Here is a 12,819-nt window from a genome sequence, read left to right on the forward strand (position 1 = left end):
CCTTCTTACATCTGAGAAATTTTGCGTGGGGAATAAATTTGCTATTCTATTTTAGGTGGGTGAAGGGAGGGAAGGGCAATTCAGCAGTCTTCATTTATTCACTGAACATACTGACCTGTAAGTGCCTTACAGTTCTCAACATAATACATAAGACTCCTAACCTTTTGGAGCTTGAGATGTGGTCAGAATTCTAGAAGGGTGATGAAAAAGAGGTGCTACAATGACAAAGGTAAATGGGATCTGAAGGAAGAATGTAGTTTTAAGATGCAGAAAGATCTACAGTAGTAGAGATTTTAAAGCCTTAGTTTTTATTATATTAATATGTACTTTAATACATAATGATTGTATGTGTTAATCGTTAATAATAAAATGTGGCCTTTTATCACGATTTTTATGGGTAAAGGTTATTTAGTATTCAGAGCTCTAGAGATACTCACCAGTTGAAGAAAGAAAAACTTTTCTTCATGTATTTCTGAGTTAACTTGCCAAATGCGATTTTGATCTCTATGATTGTGATGCGAATGTCTTTGTTTTTTTAGTTTTATAACCATTGTGAATGGGAGAAGGAGATAACCTTTATTTGGTAATAAATTGCCATTAAGAAAATATGAATGACTATAATGATACCAATTTTGTCAGATTTCCAGAGATTGTAACTTGATTTTATAGGTTCAAACAGCTCATCTTGAAATTGATCTATGAGTTAGAAATTACAGTATGATATAATTAAAAGGTCTTTGGATCCTGATGACTTAGGTTCAGATCTTGTTGCCACCATTTACAGTTTATGTGACCTTAAGCAAATTATTTATTTTACCTTATTTTTAGTTTGTTTTAACTTTAACATAGAATAACAGTGTTTAATGTGCACTATTGTTAGAAAGATTAAATGTGCTTAAGAAAGGGGAACTATTGAACTTTCTATTTCCTTGGCTTTACACTTTGGAGAAACTCATTGTAACTGGGTTTTTTTTTTTTTTTTTTTTTTTTTAATTACCATGAAAGATTGCACAACATTTGAGATAAATAGAAAAATAATGAGTTGAATTCTATTAATGTGAGAGTATTTTGACACCACAGATTCTTTCTGGCAAGGTACAAGAAATACACTTCTTTTTTTAAGAAATGGAATCTAGTTCATCAGAGTACTGTAATAAAGACAATGAAGAAGAAAGTTTGCTTGCAAATGTTGCTTCCTTAAGACATGAACTGAAGATAACAGAATGGAGTTTACAGAATTTAGGGGAAGAGTTATCCAGGTACGTAAGTAAAATCACATATGCACTTCAGAATATGACTTTAATTTATGAAAGTAAAATGTATGAAGTTTATTATTATATATTGTGTTTTACTAGAATAGAATAGGAAATAATCTATAATCTTTAATGTAATTCTTGGTTTAGGAAAGAAAATAGAAGTGTTAGAGAAGTGTTTATACATTAAGTAAACACCTGTACTATATTAGGACTCAGAGTATAAAATATGTTTGGGGCTTAATTAATCTTTTATTATTATGACTACTTTTTGAATCTTAAGTAATTCTAGCGTAGAGTCTCTAAACTCTAAACTCTAATGAGTCTTAAAACTCATTACAATTTATTAAGAATTTTAGTTGAGATTGCTCTAAGTTCATAACTGATGTGATTTCCATCACAACTTCAGGTGCTTTTCTTTCTGTTTTCTTATTTAATGTATAGAAATTTGGAGTGAATACTTAAATTAGGAACTAAAATGGATTTTTCTTTTTTCTCTAGTGTTAGTCCAAGTGAAAATTCTGATTACGCTCCTAATCTCTTAAGACCTGAAAAACTCATTCTGGAAGATCTTTCTCAGCCTCACCAGCTTGGACTTTTGAATCACATACCTTATAAAAAAGTTTGTAAAATGCCCACTGGCAGTACTGATTTTCCAAAAAAGCCAAGAGATAAGGTTATTGTTTTTAGACCTGTCTACTTAAAAGTAACTTTAGTTTCAGACCCGTTTACTTAAAATACCTTTTCTTTGAGTTTTTTCTTTAAATATCTGTTTATGCTTTCCATAGTCTTTTACCATTGTGCTTAAGACTCTTGAATTTAAATATTATGGTTCTTGTTATGTCCTAACAGGAAAGTAGTTGCTGTGGTGTATTACTGTATTTTTAGACTTCTATATTTATTACTTTTTTGCAATTAAATGTTTTGTTTTCCCAAGTAAATGGTAACCCCTGTGATTTTTGGCACATAATAGGAAATCAGTTATTTATTAAGTGGTTAAAATATATTTAGTATATTTAGCCTGGGTCATGTGCTATATGATAGTGTAGCACTGTTCTCTTTTCATTATCCCTAAATTTTGTGCATGATCTTAGACATCTTTACTGGTCTGGAACTTTTTCCTTCTGTCTTTTTTTTTTTTTTTTTCAGTCCTATTATCTACCTCCTTGTGTTTACCTTTTTTCCTTATTCAACCCTTCAATCTCCCTTTCCAATCTCTTTTTCCTGTTCTCTATTATCTCACTGCCAGCACACTCGCATGCATTTGTTTGCATATGCACATCGTAATCTTCTTTCATAAAAATGTGCTCTTCCCATTTTAGGAAGCTAACAGTTGAGAGGTTTTCTTTTCCTAAGAAAGCTGCTTATGAAGCTTTGTGAGCCTGCAAGTTAGAAAATAAATTCAAATTCCATGTCTTCAAAGACTGTGTAATTCTATGAAATTTGATCTATATTCTAAATCAAATTGCTGATCATTTTTGCTACATATATGCTTTAATTGAAATCATTGTGTTTTACCCTAAACAAAATCAAAAGACTAATGACAAATTGGAGGGGAAAATATTGATGATGCCTATTAAAGACAGAGAGCTAATCTCTTTAACATGGAAAGAGCTTCTAGGAAGAAGATGAACAACCCAATAGAAAAATGAACAGAAGACATGTATGAAACAGGAAATTAAAATGGTCTTCAAACAAATAAAAAGGTGTTCAGTCTCATTCATAATAAGAGAAATTCACAGTGAAACTATACTTAGGTACCAGTTCATACCTATCAGATATTTGACACTATATTTTGCTGGTAATATTAGGAGGAGATAGGCATTCTCATACATTGCTGGTAGCAGTGCAGAATGATACAGTCCCTTATGGAGGGGCATTTGGTAATGTTTCCCCAAATCACACATGCTCTTACCCTTGACTTGAGAATCCCACTTGTAGAAAGGTACATGACAGGTATGCCTGCATAAGTACAAAAGGAGACTTTGTCATAACAGATTAGAAATACCTCAAGTGCCTATCACAGGGGATTGGTTGAATAAACATGCAGTGAAACTGCAGCTCAGGTGGGGAGATGAAAGGAGTTTCTAACTATCTTGATTATGGAGAGATTGGCAGGATATATTTAAAAAAATGCAAGGTACAAAATGACGTATATAGAATGCTACTTTTTGCATAACTCACTGTGAGGGTGGGTAATTTGTATTGCTTGCAGATGAAGGTGGAAACATGAGAAGACTGTGTTTAAGACCTAACCTAGCTTTCCTATATAGGCAGTTCCCCATTATTATTATTTTTTAGGATTTTATTTTTTACTTGAGATAGAGAAAGCATGAGTAGGGAGAGGGGCAGACTCCCTGCTGATCAGGGAGCCCAGTGCGGGTCTCAATCCCAAGACCCTGAGATCATGACCTGAGCCATAGGCAGACACTCAGTCACTCAAGCCACCTAGGTGCCTCAGTTCCCTAATGTTTTTTCGTATGATTGGTGTTATACAAAAATTTATAAATAAGAAAATTAAAGGGGTGTTTGGGTGGCTCTGTTAGTTAAACATCCGACTTCCACTCAGGTCATGATCTCAGAGTCCTAGCTAGGATGGAGCCTCATGAGCCTCCTGTTGAGCTCTGCTTCTCCCCCATCCCTCTCTTCCTCTCCCACTGCTTGTGCTTGCTCTCTCCCCCTCTCTCACACTCAAATAATTAAAATCCTAAAAAAACCCACTTGTTAAATGGTTACTTACCTACTAAAAATGGGAATGAGGCTTCTGCATATACTTTTTATATAGTTTTGAATTGCATATTACTTTTTTAAGAATGAAATCATGTCTTAAAAACCTCAACCCTCATGAAAATAAAAAGAATTTATTATAAAATATATATTCAGATGTATAACAAAAATGTGTATAAAGAATTTGTTTATTATCCATTTTGTTGATCCATTTTGTTGATTTATTATCCTTTTTGTCATTTGGATTCTTTCCATTATCTCTTATGGACAAGGTAGGTATGAATAATTCTTATATTTACAGGTGTAAAAGTTTTAGGTTTATACCCAGGACTAATATTGTTGAGTGTTAGTGTCTTCAACTTTACTGGATAATACCAAGAACTTTCCCAAATTGTACCATTGTTTTTTAAGCTATGCTTATTTATGTCCATATTCACCAGCTGATTGTCCCACACAGCCTCACCAGCACTCACTAAACATCTGAACTCATTTTCTGAGTTAGTCATTTTACTGACAGTTGTTCATCATTTTCCATTACCTAAAAGGCTTAATGAAAGAATCCAAAATAGATTGCTCTTTTTAATTTTTCAGATGTCTTTTTCATCTGCCCCCATGGATCAGGAGATCAGAAATCTTCGAGAGAAACTTAACAAACTCAGGCAACAGAATGCTTGTTTGGTCTCACAGAATCATTCTTTAATGACTAAAATGGAATCTGTCCACTTTGAATTAACACAGTCAAGAGCAAAAGTATGTTTTTTGAAGTGGTGACTATGGCAATGGAAAGTACTTTGAATCATTTTAAGATTTATTTATTTATTTATTTATTTTTTATTTTTTATTTTTTTAAAGATTTTATTTGTTTATTTGAGAGAGAGACAGTGAGAGAGAGCATGAGCAAGGAGAAGGTCAGAGAGCGAAGCAGACTCCCCATGGAGCTGGGAGCCCGATGCGGGACTCGATCCCGGGACTCCGGGATCATGACCTGAGCCGAAGGCAGTCGTCCAACCAACTGAGCCACCCAGGCATCCCTCATTTTAAGATTTAGAATTGGAAAAATAGTCCATGTATTGGCTTAATGTGTTACATATAATAAATTTTATAATGATAATATAGGATCAACATGGAATGTTGGAGTCTAATTTACATGAGTTTAATATCTGCAAATGATTTAGGAGAGATTGTATTTATATAAGTCAGAGCTTCTTAAAATCTTAAGATTACCAATTCATGTGGTTTTCTTTTTATAGAGAAAATATAGCTTATTTATCTTCCTTTTTAAACTAATACATTCCATTGTTGAAACTTTGAAAATAGAAAAGGGGAGAAAGATCACCCAGTTTCCACCAATGAGAAACTACTTTATTGGCTTATTACATAGTTGAATCCAGACTGTTTGAATAGTTTTCATTTTTCCTGTGCTTTTTAACTTCGTGCGTAGTCTGAGCATTTCCTTTTTTTAAGATTTTATTTATTTATTTGACATCGCGAGAGAGATCACAAGTCTGCAGAGAGAGAGGGGGAAGCAGGCTCCCCGCTGAGCCGAGAGCCCAATGCAGGTCTCAGTCCCAGAACCCTGAGATCATGACCTGAGCCAAAGGCAGAGGCTTAAACTTCCCAGCCACCCAGGCAATCCTGAGCATTTTCTGATGGATAATCCAAGCATTTTCTAATATATTTACTTGGCTTTTCCCCTGATCATTTTTTTAATCGTAGCTTTGTTTCCTTATGTGATTATGCCATAATTTATTCTCCTTTTAAGTGGCTATTTTTTTTTTTAAGTAATCTCTACACCCAAAGTGGGACTTGACCTCATGACTCCAAGTTGAAGAGTTTCATGCTCTACAGACAGCCAGCCAGGCGCCCCTAATGGTTTCCTATTTTTTGCTGTATGATTGTAATTATACAAAAAATTAGAAACCAAAATGTCCAATAATAGAGGGATGGTAAATTACAATATATCCCTGTAAGGGATTGCTACAAAGCTTTTTTTTGAGGTTAAATAAATCAATTCTAAGATCCAAAGTTGTTAATACATGAAAAGGCACCGAGAATCTGCTTAAAGCATTCAAAAACTGTTACCTAAAATATTGAGTGGTAGAGGAACATTACAGAGCAACACACATAGGCAGGGTGATCCCAGTTTTGCTTTTTATTAAAAGAGCAAATGTGTCTATATGTTTGTGTCTATGTATATAGGTATATATAACATATATAAGAATAGAAAGACTCCACTCCATATTGTTGATAATTTTGAGAGGGATTGGAATGTCTTGTCTCCGGCGAGGCTTTCACTGTTTCCTTTTATATTTGTATTGTTTTAAGTAGTAGGGTTATGGGAGATCCTAATTTTTCTTTTGTGTGTTTTATTTTTTTTTAATTTTTAAATTTAATTTTATTTTTACTTTTCAAAGATTTTTATTTATTTATTTGACAGAGAGATAGAGAGCACTGGTAGGCAGAGTGGCAGGCAGAGGGAGAGGGAAAAGCAAGCTGTCTGCTGAGCAGGGAGCCCAATGCAGGGTTTGATCCCAGGATCCTGGGATCAAGACCTGAGCCCAAGACAGACACTTACCTGACTGAGCCATCTCTTTTGTATATTTTAAACAAAAAGTGCTATTGGAGATAATTCCAGCCTAAGAAGAAAAAAAATACTCCAATGAACAAGAAAGTTTTTTGTATTTGGGATTATTTCTAGGATAGAATTTTAGAATAACCAAATTACAGGGAAAATTTTTTTTCAAGATTTATTGTACTTTGCATTCAGTATTATACTGAGGTTATTATTATTTTTTTTTTACATTTTATTTTTTTGAGGGAAAGTATTTTGTTTTTCTTGATTTCTCACAAGGTTACCTTTCACTATGTTTGTTTGCTATGTAATTTGTTCACTTTTTTTTTTTTTTAAGATTTTATTTATTTATTAGACAGACAAATAAGAGCAGAGAGCCTGATGCTGGGCTTGATCCCAGAACCCTGGGATCATGACCTGAGCTGAAGGCAGAGGCTTTAACCCACTGAGCCACCCAGGCTCCCCTTGTTCACCGTTTTTGTTTATTAATTGTTTTAACTTTCCTACCAACTATAGATTTTTTTTTTAAGTCATAGAAGCTTAATTATTTAAAGGCAAAGGGATATTAAGAGAATTTTACTAATAACTACCAAACCAAAACATAGCATTTTGTTCCTTTCTTTTAGTACGTAGACATACCAGTGGTTATTTATTGTATGTAATAGGAGAATTATTTATAGTTATAAATAATTTATAATTATTTATATTTTATTTTATATTTTATATATAAAATATGTATTTATGTTTTATATTATATTTTATATTTTACTTACCATGTCAGCATTTTCTACATTTTCTACATTGCCTAACAAAATATTTTTTAGGGAGACTCCCTTTCCTAGGGCAGGTCTTAGCTTTTGCTGTTGCATATATACCACTATTGGAAATCTTGCGCTGAAATTCCTCATTGTGTCAACCAGTATATTCATAATTTATCTTTCCCAATGTTTGTTACACTTTTGGAGCCAGGCATCCTGCTCTGGGCAGCTTATTGCCCCTCAGGCCTGCTGTCCGACTGCTCTCCTGAGACTCGTCTTTGATATTCTAGATTGGATCTACTGTCCCTGGATCCTGTGTCTTCTTCTTTTCTTGGTTTAGTCTTTCTTTAAGTGGAACATATTTTTCTAGTAAACCCCCCTTGCATGTCTGAAATGTCCTAATTTCTCCCCTACATTTGATTTTAGGTTGAAAATTATTTTGCCTCAGGATTTCTAGGACATTGCTTACTTGTCTTCTATCTTTTGCTGCTTCTCTGAAAAGTCCAATGCCATTGTGGATGTAATTTTTCTTAGCATGTAATTTTTCCATTGTTTTTCCTTTTATGGTAGTTTTAAGTATATGTGCTGCTGAAGCGAGCATATTATGTTAGTTTTAAGGATCTTCCCTCTTTCCTTGGTGTTTCAGAATTTCAGAATGACATGTCTTTCAGTAGACCTTTTGTTTAGTGAGGACCCTTTCAGGCTGAAATCTTGTGTTCTTTAGTCCTGGAAATTTTTCTTATGCAATCTCTTCAGTAATATTCTTCCCTCTGTTTTCTTCTGTTTTTCCTCTTAGGTGATCACCTCTACTGGCCCTCTAACTCTTTCAACCTTATAATTTATTAAGTTTTTTTCCCCCCATGTTTCCTATCTGCTTGTCTTCTTGTGATACTTTTATTAAAAAAAATATTTTATTTATTTATTTATTAGAGATCACAAGTAGGCAGAGAAGCAGGCAGAGAGAGAGAGAGAGGAGGAAGCAGGCTCCCTGCTGAGCAGAGAGCCTGACGTGGGGCTCGATCCCAGGACTGTGGGATCATGACTGGAGCCGAAAGCAGAGGCTTTAACCCACTGAGCCACCCAGGCACCCCCTGTGATACTTTTTAAGAGATTTCTCAAAACTATCATCTACCTGTGTTGAATCATATTTTAGCTGTCATATTTTTTCATTTTCCAGATTCTCTAATTCTTTGCTTTGTATTGAATAATATCCTGATGCATCCTCACTTAGCTTTCTGCAGATTTAATGATGTGTGTGTGTGTGTGTGTGTGTGTGTGTGTGCGCATACTTGCCTTGCTTGCTGCCAGTTGCCTCTTTGTTTTGGCCTCTGACTTATAGGTTAGAAATGTTTTTGCAGATGTTAGTGTTTTAGCTATTTATATTTAAGAGAAAGGCACTTAAATTCTGTTTAGAAGCTCTGTGTATGAAGGTGAAGTTTGTTACCCACTGAGCTTTATATGTTGGTGATATCTGGGGAGATGGCTCTTTTGTAGGGAGATACCTTAGCTCTATCATCCAGTGTCAGTATGTGAAGTCTTTTCCTTTGGAGCTGTTGAATTTCTCCAGCAAAGAATCCTTTAATTTCCCACCTGTGGGATAGCCCTAAATCAGATCAAGAAAGTAGTTGGAAACTGACCATTTTATATTAATCAATTTGTTTATTTATAAATACTTCATCCCTGCTCATCATTCTACATAGTTGCCCAGAGTTCTAAACTTTTCCTGTTCAGTTTCCCCAGGTAATAAATTCTCTCTCTCTTCTTGATAGGCCATCATTTGATTGTTGGTGTTTTAAGAATGGGAAAAGGAGTGTTGACTTACCGACAGAGATTTTGAGCTGTACTCCAGGTTTTCTTTCCTGGACCTATGCTTTTCTGTATTTTCTAGGTTTTCTCTAGTAAGCATGTATCCTAAAATAAGGTCTTAAATTGTAAAAAGATTCAATAGGTATTTTTTTGTTTACTTTTTTATGATTTGATCTTTTATATTTAATTTTCTGATTTATGTGAAATTTATCTTCTTGGATGTTGTCAGTAGAGATTCTCCACCCCCAACCCCAAATAGCTAATCAGTTATCTTGGAATATTAAGAATAGATAGGGTGAGCTTCACATTGACCAGTGATTAGGGAGTTATATTGGACACCCTCATCAGTCAGAAAAAGAAACAAAGTACCAATTAGATTAATTTATCTTCTGACACGAAGTGCTCTAAAACTTATTTTGTTGTTGTTTTAGGTTTCTATGCTTGAATCTGTTCAACAACAGGCAGCCAGCGTGCCAATCTTAGAAGAACAGATTATAAATTTAGAAGCAGAAGTTTCAGCCCAAGATAAAGTTTTGAGGTAAGTATACTTTTTTAAGGCTTTAAAATTTTTATTTCTTCTGCTTTTTGGTATATCTTGTGAAATCTGTACCCCAATAAATCTGTAGTGTCCTGGACTGTCTTAGAACTTAAGGAATCTGTTCTACAATCCACCGTATCTCCTCTTGGCTCCAGGATGCGTGATGCTTAAGGGGGCTAAAAAAGACTAAATCTTAGCTAAGATGCTTATTTACATGCTTTTATTGAAGATGAACTCGTTCATTTCTTGCCTCATGTAGTAGTACATACTGGTGCTTCAGTGGGAGGTCAAGAAATAAAATAGAAGGAATCAGGCACCTTATAATTTATCCCCTTCTTCTGCTTTGAATAAAATGAGAGCTGTATGTGTACTAAATAGCCCATTACTTCATTTTGATGATTCTCAAAGTGTAGTTCTGGGACCAGCAATATTAGCATCTTCTAGGAACTTATTAAAATTGTAGGTCTCAGGGGCACCTGGCTGGCACAGTCATCTGACTCTTGGTTTGGCTCAAGGTTGTGATCTTGGTTGTTAGTTTGAGCCTTGTGTCAGAATCTCTGCTTGAGATTCTCCCTCCCTCTCCCCCATTTTCCTCTCTCTAGAATAAATAAATAAATAAATAAATCTTTCTTAAAAATTGTAGATTTCAGGTTCTGTCTCAGATTTACTGAATTACAAATTCTAAGAGATGAGACCCAGCAATCCGTGTTTGAATAAATCCTGCAGGTCATTCTCATGTACCCTAAAGTAATTTTTCATTACCATCAGTCTTGTAATTTCTTTATATTACATGTTATTTTCATTTTATTCCTAGGTATTTTGTATTTTTGGTTGTTGTGAGTTTGTTCATGTTCTGTTCATTGATGGTATGTATATAGGAAGGCTATTGCTTTTTGTATAATAATTTTGTAATTAGAACTGTTTGTCATAATCTTTTATTCTAATTTATCATTTGTAATAATTTATCATTTTTGTAATTAGAACTATTTGTCATAATCTTTTATTCTAATAATTTATCATTTTGAGTCTCCTGGATTTTCCAGGCAGCTAATGATAGTATCAGCAAAAGAAAGAAAATATTGTCTTTTCAAAATTTATACTTACTCCTTTTCATTATTCTTTTTGTAGCTGTTCGAGAAATCATTGAATATAGTGGTGATAGTAGTCATTCTTATCTAGTTTCTGGACTATATAGTTATGCTTCTAGTATCTGATTATGAAATAGGATATAAGCTGTTTTTTCAGATATATGTATTATTTCATTCCTTATAAAGATTCTTAGTAGACAGATGATGAATTTTGTCTATCTCTTATTAAATAATGGTTTCTCTTACCTCAGTGATTTAAAATGATAGAATTCTTAGTATTGAGCTATTCTTGCATACGTGGAATAATCTCTTTAATAGCCTTTTAAAAAATTTTATTTTGATGTCTGGGTGGCTCAGTTAGTTGAGAATTGGGCTCTTGGTTTCTGCTCAGTTCATGACCTCATGGGTGGTGAGATGAACACCACCCCCACCCCCGTCTGGGTCTGCAGGGAGTCTGCGTGAAGGTTCTCTACCTCTGCCCATCCCCCCACTTGCACACACATGCATGTACACACTGTCTCTCAGTAAATAAATCTTTAAAAAATATATATATCCTTTATTTAATAGGGAGGCTGAAGATAAGTTAGAGCAGAGCCAGAAAATGGTGATTGAAAAGGAGCAGAGTTTGCAGAAGTCCCAAGAAGAGTGTATAAAGTTAAAGGTGGACTTACTTGAACAAAGTAAACAAGGAAAGAGGTATGTGTTTTCAAAGCAAATTTTAAAACAAATTGTTTTTAAAGAAGGAAAAAGAATATATTACCTATTTAAAATCATAGCTAATTTTTTTTTTTTTAAGATTTTATCTATCTATTTGACATACAGAGAGAGATCACAAGTTGTGAGGGAAGCAGGCAGAAGAGGGGGGAGCAGACTACCCTGCTGAGCAGAGAGCCCAGTGCGGGGCTTGATCCCAGCACCCTGAGATCATGACCTGAGCTGGAGGCAGAGGCTTAACCCACTGAGCCACCCAGGCGCCCCATAAAATCATAGCTAATTTTTAAAATGAAAAAATTTAAGTAACCTGGTGGTAGGATAATTTAATGTTCTTTTTGTCTATTAATTTTTTTTTCATTTTCTATTAAAAACTTCATATTACTGGCATTCTGGATTGGGATTAGAAACCTAATAATGATAGTCAGTATATTGATATTTACTTATTTCTGAAATTAACTTTTATGAACTACATAAAATTCATGAGGAAGTGTAGTTGGGTCTTCCTTTAGGAACACATAAGTAATGCAGAAGTATTTATTTTATATAAAATACGTGTTAAGATAAAGTTTTGTAAGTAGCATTGACTAAGGAACCGTTAACTCTTAATGTCAATTAACTTGTAAACGGATAGGATTTAAATTTTTTAAGGTTAATAATATTTTCTAATATCATTATATAATTATAGCAGTTTTACACAGGGTAAAGTGATAATCTGCATTTTGATCTTCAAAAAAATTTTTTTTTTCTTGGGGCTCCTGGGTGGCTTAGTCACTTAGACATCTGACTCTTGATTTCAGGTCAGGTCATGATCTCAGGGTAATGCGATCAAGCCCCTTGTTCAGTTCCATGCTCAGGAGGGGCCTGCTTGAGATTCTCTCTATCCCTCTCCCTCTGTCCCTTCCCCACTCACATGCTTGCACACACTCTCAAATAAAAAAAAAAATAAATAAAATCTTTAAAAAACTTTTTTTTTCTTTTTTGAGTTTTTATTTAAATTCCAGTTAGTTAACATACAGTGTAATACTAGCTTCAGGTGTAGAATTTAGTGATTCATGACTTAAATACAATACCCATTGCTCATCACAAGTGTCCCCCTAAATACCCATCACCTATTTAACCCATCCCCTACCCACCTCCCCTCCTTCAACCCTCAGTTTGTTCTCAGTAGTTAAGAGTCTGTTTTATGGTTTGTCCCCCACCCATCCATGTTCATCTGTTTTGTTGCTTAAATGCCACATATGAATGAAATCATATGGTATTTGTCTTTTTGTGACTGACTTATTTCGTCTGAAGTAATACTGTCTAACTCCGTCCATGTCATTGCAAGTGGCAAGATTTCATTCTTTTTGATGACTGAAGAATA

General features: G+C 34.3%; 1 protein-coding gene across 12 annotated transcripts in view; it reads left to right on the top strand.

Annotated features, from left to right (window-relative positions):
* The window catches only part of CCDC18 (coiled-coil domain containing 18), a 109,340-nt gene that overhangs the window by 1,340 nt on the left and 95,181 nt on the right, over window positions 1–12,819 (top strand). For 3 of the 12 annotated variants that reach the window (XM_059375412.1, XM_059375410.1, XM_059375411.1), the window contains exons 1-6: window positions 124–229; window positions 1,124–1,259; window positions 1,755–1,929; window positions 4,572–4,730; window positions 9,548–9,654; window positions 11,310–11,438. In XM_059375412.1, coding sequence (XP_059231395.1) covers window positions 202–229; window positions 1,124–1,259; window positions 1,755–1,929; window positions 4,572–4,730; window positions 9,548–9,654; window positions 11,310–11,438 — 734 coding nt within the window. In that variant the 5' untranslated portion in view covers window positions 124–201. Of the gene's footprint in view, window positions 1–121; window positions 230–1,080; window positions 1,260–1,754; window positions 1,930–4,571; window positions 4,731–9,547; window positions 9,655–11,309; window positions 11,439–12,819 lie in introns of those variants that run through there. The other 9 variants (XM_059375418.1, XM_059375421.1, XM_059375415.1 and 6 more) reach the window with 9 other exon arrangements.

Source organism: Mustela nigripes, chromosome 14 (assembly GCF_022355385.1).
Source record: "Mustela nigripes isolate SB6536 chromosome 14, MUSNIG.SB6536, whole genome shotgun sequence".
In the NCBI taxonomy this organism is placed as follows: Eukaryota; Metazoa; Chordata; class Mammalia; order Carnivora; family Mustelidae; genus Mustela; species Mustela nigripes.